The following is a 16,122-nucleotide window of genomic DNA, read 5'->3' as shown; positions in this document are numbered from 1 at the left end:
AGTCCTATAATAATGCAAAGTAATGAGATATTTAGGTGGCGTTAGATTAGAAAACCCGTCCGGTTTCAGCATTTTTTCCTTCAAATTAAAAGCGTGATATTAAATGGCGTCTCAAGGAAATACTAAATACTAAACAAAAATCACAAATCAAGCCAGCATTTGAAAAAAAAATACAAGCCCTCCTCACTGTAGGCTGCATCTTTCGTCACCTTGGTGTAAAGTGTCAGTATCCTGATTTGTGTAAATGCCCAATGCTTGTTTTTGTAATGTTTCTTTAAAATCAGTATATATAATGTCTATCAGGTGCAATTATTAGAAATCAAAGGAATGACTGGTGCTTGGAAACAATACACATTCGCAGTATAAATTAAAATACTAAGAGGAAATTGGAATGAGAAGATTGATCATGCTTATCAACCAAGCTGGTGTTTTAAATAATGTATCTGGGAATAAAACACGTTTTAAAGAGAATTACAATGATTGTTGCTGACAAAATCTTTTATTACATGACAGACATTTGGGCTGTTATTGAACCACATATGCAGCATTTTTTATTATTGTTTTGTTTTTTAATCAATTCCTATTTATAATAAATAAAGTAATTAAAAGCGTATTACAAAATGTGTTATGTTGCCTCATACACAAAGGTATTCAGCAAAGTTGAATTTGTGCTTTTTCTAACTTCTGACATTAATTGTTTGCTTTGTTTGTTTTCATTTGCTGGCCTCCTTTAGCAATAATAGGGTATCTAAAAACTCTCGTTTTGATTTCTTCAGACCAGTAAAATGCCAACTGTCATCCAAGAAAAAAACTGTCCGGATTTATCTGATTGTGCAGTAGCGGCAGTTGGTTTTATTTTGAAAACCTCATCCGGATGTGTGTACTCCGCTCTCAGTCACTTGGTCTGCTCGGCTAGCTGCCTCTGATTAGCCACGTCATGTAAACTTAGCAGTGGAGCAGTTGTGAAATAAAGGCAGCAGGGGCTCGCAGTTTTTAGGGGATTTTAGTTTCGTTTTCAAAGAGAAGTGTTAAATTCAGGCTTATAACCCGACAATAATCCTATGGAAAGATGTCGGACATCGGGGACTGGTTCAGAAGCATCCCTTTCATCACCCGGTCCTGGTTCGCTGCCTCCATTGCTGTTCCCTTGGTAGGGAAACTAGGGTTGATTAATTTCAGGCACTTCCTGCTGGTCCCGGAGCTCTTCTTTAACAGATTTCAGGTAAGTTTGCTTCGGCTCTGCTCAGCTGTGTGTTTATTTGAGTAGCCGTTAGCCGTTGAACGCTGTGTTGCTGTGTTTGGGATGTGCTCGGTGAGTTAGCAGGTGGCTAACAGGGCTCAGTGAATAGGCCTGAGTTGTGCGGCAGCCAATCAGAAGCCGAGACGTAGCAGGTCAGGACTTCCCAGTGATGTCAGAATGATGCTAAATGTAGTAACACTGAACTGAAGCAGTAAATATAACATCACGGAGAAAAAAAGGTGTTTTAAATACCAGGGCAGGCTGAAAAATAATCCATTCAAGATACGTAAACTGTACTCACATCTTGCATCTCATATCTACTGTTCATCCTGTCATTTATTACATTTATCTGTATTTAAATTGTCAGTAATCCATCACATTCAAAATACATCCAACTTTTTCTATTTATATACTTAATAGCATCCTGTTCATACTGTTTCTACTGTATCATACTGTACACACTAATGCAAATGCTTTATATATAGCTTATTATTCATCATGGACACTTATATTTCTTGCACATTTACATGCACTGTTCATACTTTCAATATCTGGCCCTTGAAGTTGTTCTCCTATTCCATTTTACGTTGCGCTGCACTTTTACTGCTTCTTTTGCACTTCCTGTTGGACGCCAAACTGCTTTGCATTGTCTTAAAACTCTGTGCAGTGAAGTTGAATCCAGTCTGAAAAGAAGTTGAATCGAAAGTGTTGTTCATGTGCAGTCCACAAGGCGGAGACAGTATTTTGCAGTTACTGTTTGTTCAGTGCAAGCAGTGTGGAAGCCTCCCAATCAGGTAAACAGTGAGGTTATGCAAGGTTAGGGGGAGGAATGTGAAAATGTAATCAGACACAACTCGGGGTAAAAATACGCTTTCAAGCTCATCACTTTTAATACGGTGATGCTCTACTTTACTACATTTAGCATTTATTCAGTAGCTTTATTAAATAGTTACCATAAAGAATAGAACTTTTATGCATTAAAATGTACAGATTTTTTTAAGGTTATGAAATAAGATGGATTTTCTTGAGATTTCAAAAAAGTAAACATAATATATATAGAAATTCTGTTAGTGAGCCCTAGCAGAAAGATGTTTATACTTTAAGTGTTAATGCCTATGGATAAGAAGAGAATTTGAATGTTTTGTAATGATCAGATTATTTGTATGCGGAAGTAATGCTGCATTTACTTAAGAAAAGGTTTGAACCGTCTTCTTCTTCCTTCTCTACTGAGCAATTATTCACACTTTCTGTGGTGCTCCAGGACTGTTTAACCTGTTGGAGAGCAGGCAGACGTATCAAAGAGAAACACAAGCAGTGCTGCTGCTGAATAACTTAACGTAGTTGTACTGAATTTACTCCAAGTTGATAAGCTTCTGTGCTTGGAAACCATTAATAAACTGAATCTCAGTTAATGCAGATTAATAATCTTAAAAGAAGATATTTATTAAAGCCGTGATTAATGTTGTTTTTGCTGGGCAGTATATGTAGGTAGAAAGCCATTTGTTCAGCTATTTAAAAGGTAAAATGAATGAAACTAAAGGCTTGTAATTATCAGGCTGTAGTGTATTCAGCCTCCTGGAATCTATAAAATGTCATGAACATCTTTAAGGATACTCAAAGAAGTGGGAAAGCCTTTGTAAGATTTGTGAATCATTTCTAAAGTGAGTTACCAAAAATGCTTCAAAATTAAAGTCGTCTTCTTCTTCTTCATGTTCCGTCCTTTACAGGGTTGGAGGATATGGTAGTTCTCCACGTACTTCTATCTTCGGCTGTTCTTACGGCCTCACTGTACTGCATTTCAAAATTAAAGTCACAATCTGCAAAATAATACATCTAATTTTGATTTGACTACAATTGTAAAGCTGGTGATGCCACATGGTTTTGTAACTGCATCCTGTTCTCTTGGTTATTATTAATTTAACAGACAACAGTCTTTGTCTTTTTGTCACCTCTTAAGTGCTGTATTGATCTGACTTCTGTTACCATCAAAGAAAACCTCTGAGTGTAATCGTGAGGTAACACGCTCAGCGGAGGAATACCAGCTGTCCGTTGCCAATTTTAATTGCTTAGAAGTTACCATTTGCAATCCACATGAGGCCCAACACGTGCTACAAGCTCAGCGTCTGGTTCTGCTCACAAGCACAGCTGTGTTGATGTCTGACTACATTTCTATTAGGTTAATGTCTCTTCTGTTTGTTTCAGCTCTGGAGACCAGTGACAGCCACCCTTTATTTCCCAATATCCCCCGGTACTGGGTTTCTGTACCTGGTCAACCTGTATTTCCTCTACCACTATTCCACCCGGTTAGAGACAGGTGAGTCTGCTGGTTCTGGTGGTTTACATACAGTCACATAAAGAGCTCTTGCTATTTTTTCTTCATTATCTTTGTCTCCCTGCTGTTTTCCAGGGGCTTTTGATGGCAGACCTGCAGACTATATCTTCATGCTCCTCTTCAACTGGATCTGCATTGTTGTATCCTTGACTGGCATCACAGAACATAAAAGCCTTTGTTTAAATGATCATTTTAAGGGTAAATGGTGTCCTGTGAGCCCGTTTTCCACTCTGGGACTCAGCTGCTTTATTTCCCTTCTTGCATCTCGCCTTCATCCGTCTTCTCTGCACCTCTCTCTCTCTGCAGCAGTGTGCCATGTCAGGGTGGCTCTGAGCCAGTGGCCCAGTGTCAGTCTACCCCTGCAGAGCAGAGAAACCTAATCTAGGTCACATGCAGCACCAGCAGTACAGTCCGGCCCACATCTCGGCGCTGTGTGGAGTTCAGCTCTGACTGTCAGCCTGTCTGGCTTTTTGCAGATATTTCTTATTCGTAGGAAAAATTTTGGCCCAAATCTTGTTTCCCTTATGCTTTAAGTAAAAGAAGTTTTCAGTTTTTGTCACAGCAGGCCAATTTTGGTAATGGGTGGGGAAAAGTGTGGTGCAGGAGGTTGTGATCTGTCAAGGTCATAAGCCTTGTTCAGGTGAAAATGGCAGACGTGACTGCCAGCTTCTGTCAGAGCTGGTATGGGGATTTCAACGGGTAACCTTCCCTTCACCAGCTGCTTTTATCTTCAGCTGTGATTGTATTGAGGTGGTTGTCCTTGACTCTGTCTGTAGATTACTGGGCTGCTGATGAACATGCGGGTGAGAATCTTTCTCCTTATTTCTTTGTCCTCTGTAATTTTTGACATAACTGCTGTTCCACCACAGCACACATATAAAGGCAATATTCACCTGAAATCTGAGGAAAATTTCATGATGCAAGATATTCACATAATCCAGCTGTAGTTAAAGGAAAACAGTGATATATTGGAGAAAGCAGTTATTTGCTTTCTTACAGAGTTTTATTAAGGTGCCCTATTATGAAAATCCTTTTTTGGGGGGGTTTTGCATGCTTGGAGGTGTAAAATAAGAGATGAGACAATATGAAGATGCTTATCCAGCTCTCTAGCCCCCTCCTTCAACTAGATACCCTCCCAGCCTCACTAGACAGCACAGACTTTTTCCAGTTTCTACATAGAAACTGGGAAACAAACAGACGCTGAGCTAAATATTTGCATAACCCCATTCTCTTCCTACAAGATGAGCCTCTGTGAATGAGCATCTGCCTCAAAGTCGGGTTTATTTAGCAGAGCTGCTAGCTCCACAGTGCCTCAGCTATTTGCAAAGCACGCTAAATATTCTTTTGTTGGCTACAAAAGTGAACACAAGTCTTAATGCACTCCCAGCATCTGGGGAATTGAACACCCAATAGACTGAACATAACAGCCATAAAACCAGCTTAAATAAATCATTGTTGTGGTTTTGTGATGAAAGTTGCATTTTGTGGACATGAAGGACTTTAACTATTTTGCTAAAAATGTTCATAATATGGGGCCTTTAAATAGACCTCATGGTTTGAAAAATTACAGCAAATACTTTGTATGCTTCTGACATGTTGATTCTAATTTTTTGGACACTTTGTTGTTCTATTTTCAGCTGCTGATGATCCCACTGATTATGTCAGTGTTGTACGTCTGGGCTCAGTTCAACAAAGACATGATCGTGTCCTTCTGGTTCGGAACGCGATTCAAGGTAATTACTTCAAAGTGGCACATTTTCATCTGCTAATTCAGGACACATATACTGATAACTCAACAAGGAAATAATCCTAATATTCATATTTACCTTATTTTAATACTTTCTGCCGCTCTGTCCCAGGCACATTATCTACCTTGGGTCATCCTGGCCTTCAACTTTATCATCGGAGGGTCGTAAGTAGAAATTTAAATCAGTCCTGATCAGCAGCCTTACATGTGAAAGCCCAGTGTGGATATGATACACCGCCACCGTATTTCACCAGTCTTCCCCTCTTTGTTATTGTACAGTTTTGTGGATGAACTGACAGGAAATCTAGTGGGTCACCTCTACTTCTTCCTCATGTTCAAATACCCCATGGACCTGGGAGGACGCTCCTTCCTCTCCACACCAGAGTTCTTGTAAGTTTTTGTGTCGATGCACTCTTTTTTTCCAAGCACATTCCACCTTGAGATGACACACTTTACTGTTTGTTTTTCCACAAAAAATAAGTAAAAATTTAGAGGAACGCTGACTTAAAGGTGGGGTCTAAGTTCTGGAGAAAGATGATCTAGTTAAATATTTAGATACTTATCATGTGTTTACTCATTCGAGATAATTACTGAGATTTTGGAATCCTGAGGATACACAGCCCAGTCAACACACAGAAGATGACACATTTTACAGCTCGGGAATGAAATTTTGAAGTAATAAGCAATGCAACAGTCCGATATTTCTATATATTTTTAAACATCTGGGAACAGAGATCGACACCAGCCTGTTGTTTGTGAATCAGGCTGACTCAACGTACAAAAAAGCACAATAGCGCCTTCATCTGCTGAGGAAACTGAGGACTTTTAATGTCAGTAGAGGCGTTTTAACCCTGGTTTACACCCCACTCTCATTGTTTGGGGCAGACAATAAAGTTTAGCTATCTACCTACCTACATACATACCTATCTACCCAGTGGATTTTTTCAGAGCCTTGCTTGTTTCAGTGTGTGCAGGTGCTGATTAGGGCTATCGTAGCTTAAATTTGCACATTTTAGATGGATAAATGTATGTATTTATATTTTACTGAGTAACTTTGGAGAGTTTTCGACAAGACAGGATAAACAGCATTTACAGACCCCTTTTGGTGAAAATACTTTTTTTTTTTTTTACCTTGCTAACTTATCCATAAGGTGTTTCTTATATGCTTAGACGACAGGATGAGTGAAAGAAGCAGTCAGTGCCGTAGCTGAATATATTCACCTTGAAACTGACAGTCTCAAAAAAATGCAAATTGCCATTCATGTTGCATCTCAGCCATTTAAAGGCAGGGAGGGAATATTTTTATGGAATTTAATAATAAATATTGTCATTTGGATACACAGGCATTTTTAGGGGTTTATTTATATCGTGTCTGTTGTCTAAGCCACTTGTTTGGAAACAAACTGAAATGAAATGGAGATTGTTAGCCAACGTTTCTGTCGTACATGTTATACCTTAAGTTGTTTAAGGTCAACTTAAATTATCTGTACTTTGTGTTCTTATTCCATTTACGTATTTTGTTTGCCAAAACAAACTAACAAATACTCCCCGAGGACATTAATGTTAATGTTTATTGTGTGAGTGTTCTTCATGGCTGAAATGAATTCTGCTGGATTTGTTGCTCGTTTACTTTAAAGATTCTATTCTTCTGTCTCTCCAGGTACCGGTTCTTCCCCAACAGGAGGGGAGGGATATCAGGCTTCGGAGTTCCTCCCAGCAGAAGGCCGGCTGCCCAGGAACCAGCAGCAGGAGGCGGAGGAGGAGGAGGACGCCACAACTGGGGTCAAGGCTTCCGTCTGGGGGGCGAATGAGAGAGAACAACACCCCCATAGCTCCTCACAACAAATGACTGAGCAGTTTGTGTTTCAGGTTAAAATGCTCGCTTCCTCGCTTTCTCTCCAACTTGACGGAATTGAAAGCTCAACTTCCAGCTTATTTTATGTTTAGTTTTAAAAGATTCAGCAGGATGAAATTTGAGGAAGCGTGCATTTTAAGCTCGACTGCACCACACAGCAGGACTCTGACTGTAGGCTCAGTTCACACAGTAAAGTGCTACTATTACTACTGCAGATGTGTCCAAGTGAAGCTGATTGAAAATAGTTTTTTTTTTTCCTGCAACGACCCTTGAGCTCCCCCCTCATTTTCTTCTTCTTTTCGTCCCTGCTCCACCTTCTTTCTCCACCCTGCCATCGGACTGTGAGAACGAGATGCTGCAGCTGCACACCAGCACTCTGTCGGTTTTGAATCTTGTGTTCCTCTCTCTCTCTCTCTCTCTGTGATGCCATATCAGATTACATTGTAATTACCCACGCACTGGGAGCGTGCTCTCAGCCATCCCTCAGCAGAACATGGGCAAAGCTATTTAGAGAGCACTGTTTCCAGGTCTGGATTTCCATGGGTGTGAAATGTTATTGAGCCTCGGTGGCGCAGACCTGGATCTGTTTCTGTCATGAGATCTGATCTGAACCAAAATGAGGTGAAGATGGGATGTTGATCTTTTTTTGTAAATATAACAATTGTTTATTGAAAGGATGAGCGAGTCCGAGTGTGTAATTATCTTTTTATGTACGTTTCCTTAATGCACCAACACTGAGATAAAAACTTTCTCTGTCTAGAGACACAGAAGCCTTCAGCCAACTGTGAGCCAGTGTGGCTGGTTGTGAATCCCTGACAATAGATTATATATTTGATATACACCAATCAGCCTCAACATTAAAACCCCCTGCCTGCTATTATGTATGCATACTAGTGTGTCTGCGTTTGGACAACGGGTCATTGCTTTGGCCTCTTGGTCATGTTCTTTGAGTTGTTCCTGTGCCGTTTTTTGCAGGCTGGTTTTGCTTGGTCTGCAGCATGCTCATGTAGATGTCAAAGCAACATCCACATGAATGCCAGGATCCAAGGTTTACAAGCTGAACATCAAGACAAAATGATTGCTACTGTTCACTTTACCGGTCTGTGGTGTTAAACTTATTGATGCATAAACAAATATACAGTTAGAACTGATACAAGCCACTATTTTCAATTATTATTTATTCTGCCAATTATCACTTGCTCTGTAAATCAGAAAACAGTGAAAATGTTTGTTTCATCCCACAACAGAGCAAAACCTAAAGCTGCTTATTTCACTGTGACTTTAAGCCAGGGGTTAGTGATGTATGTGTGATGGTGTGCACGGAGATGAGAGAAATAAGACGGAGGAAATTGTCTTGTTCAAGTTTAAAATGACAGAGCTGTCGGCAAGGCTTGAAGAGAAGAATTAGGTCTTCAAATATTTTTGTAATTGCTGTGGACAACGCCTGTAGTCCATTAAAGCAGACAGAGGTTATTTAAATGTTTTTTTTCCAGAAGTCAAACTAATATTTATCAAAAGGTTGAGGAGCCCCTCCAGCCAGGGGTTTAGACAAAAAGAAAAATATTCAGCTTTGAATAATCTTTTCTGGCTCCTTCACAGAAAAAATGTAAGTTTCAACATTACAATTCATGTGTGTGCACGTCTTACACACCAGTTTATCATAGATGTTAAACTAGTGGCAAACTGCATGTGCAGACCTCCTGGCAGTGAAACTAAAACCTCTATCTGAAAATGCACACGTGCAAAATAAATCATTTTTGACAACAGTTAAGCTAAAAAGTGTGTGATAAACCAGTCTAGTCTTTGTACTGAATGAGGAATCTTTAGAAGGTTTCTAATTCAAAGGATGTCATAACACTTAAAAACCAAGGGGAAGTTTGACAGTTGGTTGTGTTTTTATTGAGTTACAGCAGACTTAAAGTAGAAAATGAAAATGCAAGCAGTATTCTGTCTCCAGCCAACCAAACATACAGTATTCCAGATATTTGTCTGAACATGAAAGTAAAGCAGCAGCAGCAACATTCAGCCAGAAAACAGCAAATACACCTGCTGTTCAAACCACAGTTAAATGCAACCTAACTTTCTTTTCCTGCACAAATACTGCATGGATTCGTACTTCGATCCAGAAATCACAGATATCGTTTGAAATCATGTTTGAAGATGAGTTTAAAAAGTTGCTGAAATGCAAGCAGTTCATGACAACTGTGGCTGTGGTGACATTCCAAATGCTTTTTATTTTTTTGCTGTTTTTTTTTCTTAAGAAAATCAGCATTGTTTGGTCTTTTTTTTTTCTGCATCTCAAACATTCATGAACCCCCATTTTGGTTGTCCTGAACTGCCTGTACAGAAATGGACTGTCCCACTTGGAACAGAAGAACCTACCTAGAGCTGGAAAGAGAAAAGATGAGGTGTGTTCACATAACACAGCTGAGCAAAATGGATATCTGAAATGGCTCAAATAAAGGATTATTTTGTCATGCGTTTTCACCAGTATGCTCTTGGCGAGTTTAGTCAAGAATATTTCAAGTTTTTAAAACAAGCTGAAATCGTCAACCAGCATGTAATCCACCCACCTCTGAGGCAGACAGGAAATGCTAGATAGGAGCTGAAAAGGCAGCATGGTGTGATCGAACAGACACTCCACTTTCTGCTCTCTGTAATTAATAATTGCTATATCAGGAAAGCGAACATTCTGTTTTAGCCTCAGGTACTAATGCAAGAAACAGCTCATGAGAAAAGATTCTGGCATTTAGGATGTACAGTGTGTTCATTCATCCGTCCTAACGCTGTTAGCCTTGGTCTGACCATATGGCTGTTTGTGTTCATTCTCTCGTCTCTCAGCAGTGAGCCGTGTGTTCAGATTGCCCAAAACATCCTTCTACTTGCCCCTCTAGCACTTCTAAGTGATTTACAACCACCACCTATATGACTCTGTGAGGGCAAGTTAAGGTGACGCTGCAGGAGAGAAGGAAGAGTTACAGTTTGTGATGAAGCGGCCTAGTATGAGGATATCTACCACTACCATGAGGATATATGCAAGTGCCATCAAAGCCTACTCATAATGAGTAGTGCGCATGTATGATATTCAAAAAAATAGGACTGATTTTCATCAAATAACAGACTATATTACACTTTGATCTTTGAAAACAACAACAACGAAAAACATTCCAGGTTTCAGGGCAACAGTCAGGCAGACTTTTTTTTAAAAATGTAACAAAACTTGCCCTCCCAGTAAAACTGTACAAACTTTTTTTGTAATACAGAAAAGTATTTACAAGGGGTGTTTCTTTAAAAAAAAAAAAAAGCGTAGTAGTAAGAACAATGCATCAAGTCCAGCTTTGGCACTCCTCTTAATGTCAGCGTCTGCACCTCGCATCAGTGCTTTAACAGCGGAACTCCAAAGTCCCTGTCGCTTTGTGATGACATCACAGGCTGACACCTACATCACTGGTTCCTGGTTTGGTCGTCTTGCGTTGTCTCATGGTGACTCAGCAGTCAATGATTTACTTTACCTGGAACACAATCAGACAGGAACAGAGACTGAAATGAACACTTGAGCTCTCCAGACAAATTATTATTTACAACTTTTGCTGGTAAAATTACAGGTCTCACTTCTATGTTTAAGAGACAAACATTCAATCAGTTTCCAGATTATAATTCAGAATTTTTAAAATTTAGAAACCGTTATTGCTAGGGACACAGTGGAAACAAAATCATACAAGCTCCAAAAGTGCAAATCATTATTTAAACAGTTAGAAATTGATCATCAGTTGCACTTTTGTTTTCCCTTCCACTGACCGCAACTATGAGTCAGAGTGCGTCAGACTACACATTTGATGCTAATGATGGTGTATGTCGTCTTTTAGAAGGACCAATCGGAGGTAATTACACACTAATAACTTCCTGGGTAGCTCGAGGCTGCAGCTGTGGCATCTTAAAGGAGCGGTTCACCATTTATTTCAGCCAAGTCTCAAAGTGAAGCTTTCAAAATCCATTTACTCTCCGCAGTTAATTATTCCTGCTAAGGGTCAGAGATGGCTGAAGGGTATCCCAGCATGCATTGAGGGGAAGGAAGGGAAATTTCACAGCTTATGCAGGAGCAGCAGCCATGTGGAACTTGTCTTGTTTGACCTACAACAAACCCTTCAGTGAACACTGTAGATGTAACAAGAAAAGCACTCAGAGAGCGCAGTACTCTGCCAAGGCTGCTCAGTCGTATCATTTCCGACGGCCGAAATCTTCAAAAAATTTGTGGCAGAATTGTGATTGTCAGCAGGCAGTTGACATAGTGTTCACTTGTTGTCATAGTTACAGTGACGGCGTACTGCTATCTTGCAATGATACAGAAATCTTTAACAAATCAGTGGATCCAGACTATAAGCTGCATCACTGCCAAAATCTATTCATTTGTTTCTAGTGTCATTTCTGACCTTCCCTGAAAATTTCATCCAAATCCATTTGTCCATTTCTGAGTAGTGTTGCTAACAGACAGACAAACCAACACTGATAGTCACATAACTCCACAGAGGCTCTGCCTCCATACCAGAGTAATAAAGCCTTTATAGAACACTTTAAAGCTGCACCGCTGAATCTTTTTACACTAACAGCAGACAGAATGTCTGTGTATATTGTGAAAGGTGTTGCTTGTAGAGACAAATCCGACTGCAGTTCAATGTTATTTTTGCTCCATTTGTAAACAGGAAACACAAACAATGGAATTCCTCAGTGCAGTTTTAAACTTGGTTAATCTCATTGGAGTTCTGAACAAAGAAAAGTCCTTTCCTCCAGTAGAACCTACCATCAACCAGTGACCCTCCCCGGTTGCTCCAAGGTCAGAACGTCAGTGTCCGTTGCCAGCCTCGGTCTTTCCACTCCTCCTTCGCTCTCCTCCCCCACTGCCACAGTCACCTTTACCCACCTGGCAACAGAACAGATGCAAAGTTTAAACACCAACCGTCTGCTTCTAAGAACTGGACACAAAAGAAAAGAAAAAAAAAACAATTTTCTGCTTTTTTCTAGAGCGCTGGGAAAAATGATAAACCCTTCATGAAAGTCTAGTTGATGCACAGAAGGGAGTAACTCAGCTTCAACAGCTTGTTATGTCCATATGCTGCTGTATTTTTAGATCACATTTTATCTTAAAATAACTCTCCAGATACTCCTTAAAAAACTCAAATATTGGCAGTGACCTTGTCTTTTTTTGTCTCTATAACACAAATATGACACCAGAAGATGAGAAACTTGTTTCCTTTTCTTTCTGTCCACTCACCTCCCTTTGTCAGCGCTGTTTGAGCCGGTCTGGTCCGGCCTGGTCCGGCTCAGGTCCGTCACATGGTGGGACAACCTGTCAGTCAACCACTCGACTTTGTCTTGCTCAGACTGTTTGGAGTGCTCTGTAGCTGCTACCTTCTCACCAGCCTCCTCCACTGCACAAAGGATTACGGGGTTAAGAAAATGCTCAATAAAATGATTTGAAAAGTAAGAAAAGGAAGAACGAACCCTCCATGTTCTCCTACGCTCACCTTTCAAAGTCTTGTCTTCCAAGGAAACGCTCTGGTTTTTCTCAGAACTCTGACCGTTCTGTTCCTGGTCGGCTTTCTGCTGCTCAGCAAAGTTTTGATTCTGGACGCCTTCCATCCAGTCTAGAGTTTCACCGTTCTTCAGCGCTGAGCGGTGGTCCTTGAACCAGCGGACAATGTCGGTGCGTCCCAGGCTTGTCTGGACCTCCAGCTGGCTGTATTCCTCAGGAGACGGCCACTGGGTCCGACAGAACATCTGTCAAGACGAGATTATGTGAACAAACACAAAACATTTTACAACATATAGTATTTAATTCATTCAGTGTTACATAGCAAAAACAGATGCCTGAACTTCAAAGCTCTTACTTCAGAGTTCAAAGTTATGAAAATGGGAAAAAAATGTGCACTTTTACTGATTTAAGTACAGCATATCTGTACAGCAACTAAAACTAAATCCACCATGACCAACTACAACAATCAAGTTTCGCATACATTCATTAATTCCAATAATATACTTTACCACTGTAAGCACATTTTGCCAATTGATAATTTTATTTAAGTGAGAAAAGAGCACTGCTGTGATTGTGCAGCCTCACAGAGCTGCTGCATGGCTCGTGTTTAAAATGTTTTATGCCGTCCTACCTTATCCTTCGGAAATGATGCAAGGAATAACTGATTAAATCATGGGGGTGTTTCTGAGTCCCATCATCCCGCTACATATTTAGGTCACGCGATTCGGTATCCGCACATAATGTACACATGCACAACAGACGCCTGTGCTCAGTCAAGGTCATTTTGTTTGTGGGTACATCTACATTAAATAGCCACATTCGATGTTGCTGTGATATCTGCAACAAATTTTTTCAAGATTTTATCCGTTGGAAAATGATGCAACGACTGAGCAGCCTTGGTGGAGTACTGCGCTCTCTGAGGGCTTTTCTTGTTTCTATATAAGGCTGAGTGCTGTGATGACTACAATCAATATTATTGGTTTTTTAAAAATCTGTCATTAGTTGAAATACATGGATCAACATTCAGCAGCAGCATGAGCCTGTGCAAATCATGCTAGAATGGATAAAGCCATTAAATCTCACAGATGTTTGTTACATTGAAAGGCTGATTCTTTGGGCTCTGGTTGTTTTCTAAACATATGTGGGTCACAGTAGGCAACAGCAAATCTGAAAATGCACGTCAGTTTTCCTGTACAACAACTTTTCAAGATAAATCACTGCATTTACCACCACATTTCCCTTCCGATTATAATAAAAACATCTCATCAACTAACTTACAGGCACAGCTCAGTTCTATCCAGACACCATTTTCCCAAAAATTAATATGATTTGCTTCACTATAGTAAATCAATCAGCAAAAAACAAAACATTGTAGCACCTTCTAATACACTGTTACCTAATTAGAGTTATTGGTGGCATGTTTGATCACCTCTTCTTACCTCCCTGAGCAGTGCGAGCGAGCGGCTGCTGATGGGAGCTGGGCTTGTGGAGGCCGACAGGATGGGAGGATGAGGGGAAGAGGAGCAAGATGAAGTGAGGATGGGCGGAGACGCAGATGAGGAGTGGGTCGGTGGACGGGGGGAGGAAGCTGCGAGCACAGGAGGGGAGGAGGAGGAGGAGGAAGATGAGAGGACGGGCGGGTGAGGGGAGGAGCGCAGAGACTTCCCGTCCTGCTCTCGGTGTGAAGCCCCGTTCAGCAGCGCTCCCGGCCGCTCGGCTCGCTCCTCCGAGTTCTTGGAGGCCATGCTGAGTAAAGCTTTCTCCATGTTATCTCTCAGGGCCCGGCGCTCTGAAAACCAGCAGTCCACCTCCGTCTTGGACAGCTTGGTCTCCTGGGCCAGCTGGTCTGCAGCAGAGCAGAGTTCAGAGGATCAGATGAGCTGTGCTACCTCGACGTTGAAGGCTTTTTAGAAACCTGGGATTTCAGTCGCTCTCCGGGGGACTTAAAATGGGCTCATTAAAAACATTCCTGCTATTCCTGTCATGCAGGCAGCCACCAGAGACAGGCCTGCAGCTCCTCTGGGGTGAAAGAAAATTAAGTCGCATGCTGTGAGCTAGTATAAATAGAAGACAACATTACTCTATTTCTTTTAGGCATCAAAGTTAAAAAGTGAGGATCCTGAACTTGGCAAGAACACAACAAACAAACTGCTAATTTGGCCAACTTGTTCTCATAGAATTTACTTCCTTTCTTTAATAGTTTAAAAGTCCTATCATCGTACTCATAGAGTTAAATAGAGTTCTGTCTGCAAAGCCTGGTCTCTGTATCATTATCTGTTAATCTACAGGAGGCTCGTCTTGTGTGTCTGTAGGAAAAGGCAAATGAGATGTGCCCACATCAAGCATCTGTGTTCAGGAATACGGCTGTAAACCACCATGAAAGTAAGACAGACGCTTTCAAAATCCCCTTTGCTATGGGGAACAACCACCTCTGAGCTGGCAACCTGCACACTGAAAATCTGCAGAATGTTTGCATTGTGGAAGAAGGTAGGTCTGCTTTGCCATTTAAACGACGGTGCTCGTTTCCATGTGTGCAAAACAACTCCACCGTTACCATTTTGCAGCGGCACCGTTGCTTGTTTATAGAAATACAAAATGATCCAGAATGATTTTTCCCCCCATATCAGAACAATAATGAAGTGCAGACTAAATTATTTGCCACTTCTTCCACCTTTCCTGCTAATCTTCTGATTTATAGAAGAACGAGGTAAAGTCCATCAAGCACTTTCCCTCCCAAAGACGTGATTTAGGAGCATAGGCATGCATTTGTGAAAAGGTTGACTTCAGGCTTTACCTAATGCTGCCTCTGTTGGAGAACTGCTTCTCTGGAAACTCTCCTCCAGCGCCTTCAGCTGCTCTGATGATTTCCCCTTCACTCTCTCCAGCAGTGGGAACTGGTTGGGAACTGCTTTCTTTACTGGGCCGTCTTTAGGTGGTGGCGTTACCTCTGCTTTCACCAGCACAGGTGGCGGAGGAACACCTCCAAGACAGACAGAAACAGAGGGACTAAAGGACCAAAAAATACTAGAAAACTAACAATATTGCTAAATGATGCAGCACAAACACAATACTTCAAAAACAACATTACCGACAAAGATTTGTATATTTTTGATGGTTCAGCATTTGAAATCCAGCTCAAAGAACTTAAAATAACTCGGTGCTGTGTTCTGTTTCAGCACTGATCATACCTTTGAGATTGAGGAGTCTCTGCTCACTGAACCATTTCTTAATCTCTCCTCTGGAAAGCCCGGTGTTTTCTATCAGTCTGTAGATCTATCACATGACAAGATACGACTTTAAACAAAACAGTAAGTGCAGGTGTTTGTCACTGACAGCTGTTTGTTTGAAGAGAAAAATCAAAAGGTAGCAGGGGGGAAATTGGAAAATAAAAGCAGCGCACAAAAATCTTTCTATAGCG

General features: G+C 40.9%; 2 protein-coding genes across 2 annotated transcripts in view; one reads left to right on the top strand and one right to left on the bottom strand.

The window, feature by feature from the left end:
• Positions 1 to 880: 880 nt before the first annotated feature.
• derl1 (derlin 1) lies at positions 881 to 7,851 on the top strand. The gene is made up of 8 exons (XM_022189685.2): positions 881 to 1,222; positions 3,443 to 3,554; positions 3,648 to 3,712; positions 4,349 to 4,375; positions 5,210 to 5,305; positions 5,432 to 5,484; positions 5,599 to 5,709; positions 6,980 to 7,851. Exons 1-8 carry the CDS (start codon positions 1,070 to 1,072, stop codon positions 7,128 to 7,130), a joined length of 768 nt encoding a protein of 255 aa, XP_022045377.1. The 5' UTR covers positions 881 to 1,069; the 3' UTR covers positions 7,131 to 7,851.
• Positions 7,852 to 9,046: 1,195 nt separating this feature from the next.
• Positions 9,047 to 16,122, bottom strand: part of LOC110948240 (zinc fingers and homeoboxes protein 2) — a 31,976-nt gene continuing 24,900 nt past the window's right edge. The window contains exons 7-13 of the mRNA XM_022189683.2: positions 15,893 to 15,977; positions 15,499 to 15,684; positions 14,144 to 14,550; positions 12,697 to 12,949; positions 12,444 to 12,600; positions 11,973 to 12,092; positions 9,047 to 10,686 (exon numbers count right to left, since the gene is read on the bottom strand). Of these exons, the coding sequence (XP_022045375.2) occupies positions 11,975 to 12,092; positions 12,444 to 12,600; positions 12,697 to 12,949; positions 14,144 to 14,550; positions 15,499 to 15,684; positions 15,893 to 15,977 (1,206 nt within the window). The 3' untranslated portion in view covers positions 9,047 to 10,686; positions 11,973 to 11,974. The remainder of the gene's footprint in view (positions 10,687 to 11,972; positions 12,093 to 12,443; positions 12,601 to 12,696; positions 12,950 to 14,143; positions 14,551 to 15,498; positions 15,685 to 15,892; positions 15,978 to 16,122) is intronic.

The sequence above is a fragment of the Acanthochromis polyacanthus genome, chromosome 12, assembly GCF_021347895.1.
Source record: "Acanthochromis polyacanthus isolate Apoly-LR-REF ecotype Palm Island chromosome 12, KAUST_Apoly_ChrSc, whole genome shotgun sequence".
NCBI lineage: Eukaryota > Metazoa > Chordata > Actinopteri > Pomacentridae > Acanthochromis > Acanthochromis polyacanthus.
Note: the sequence above shows the minus strand (reverse complement) of the source record. Positions and strands in the feature narration are given on the sequence as shown.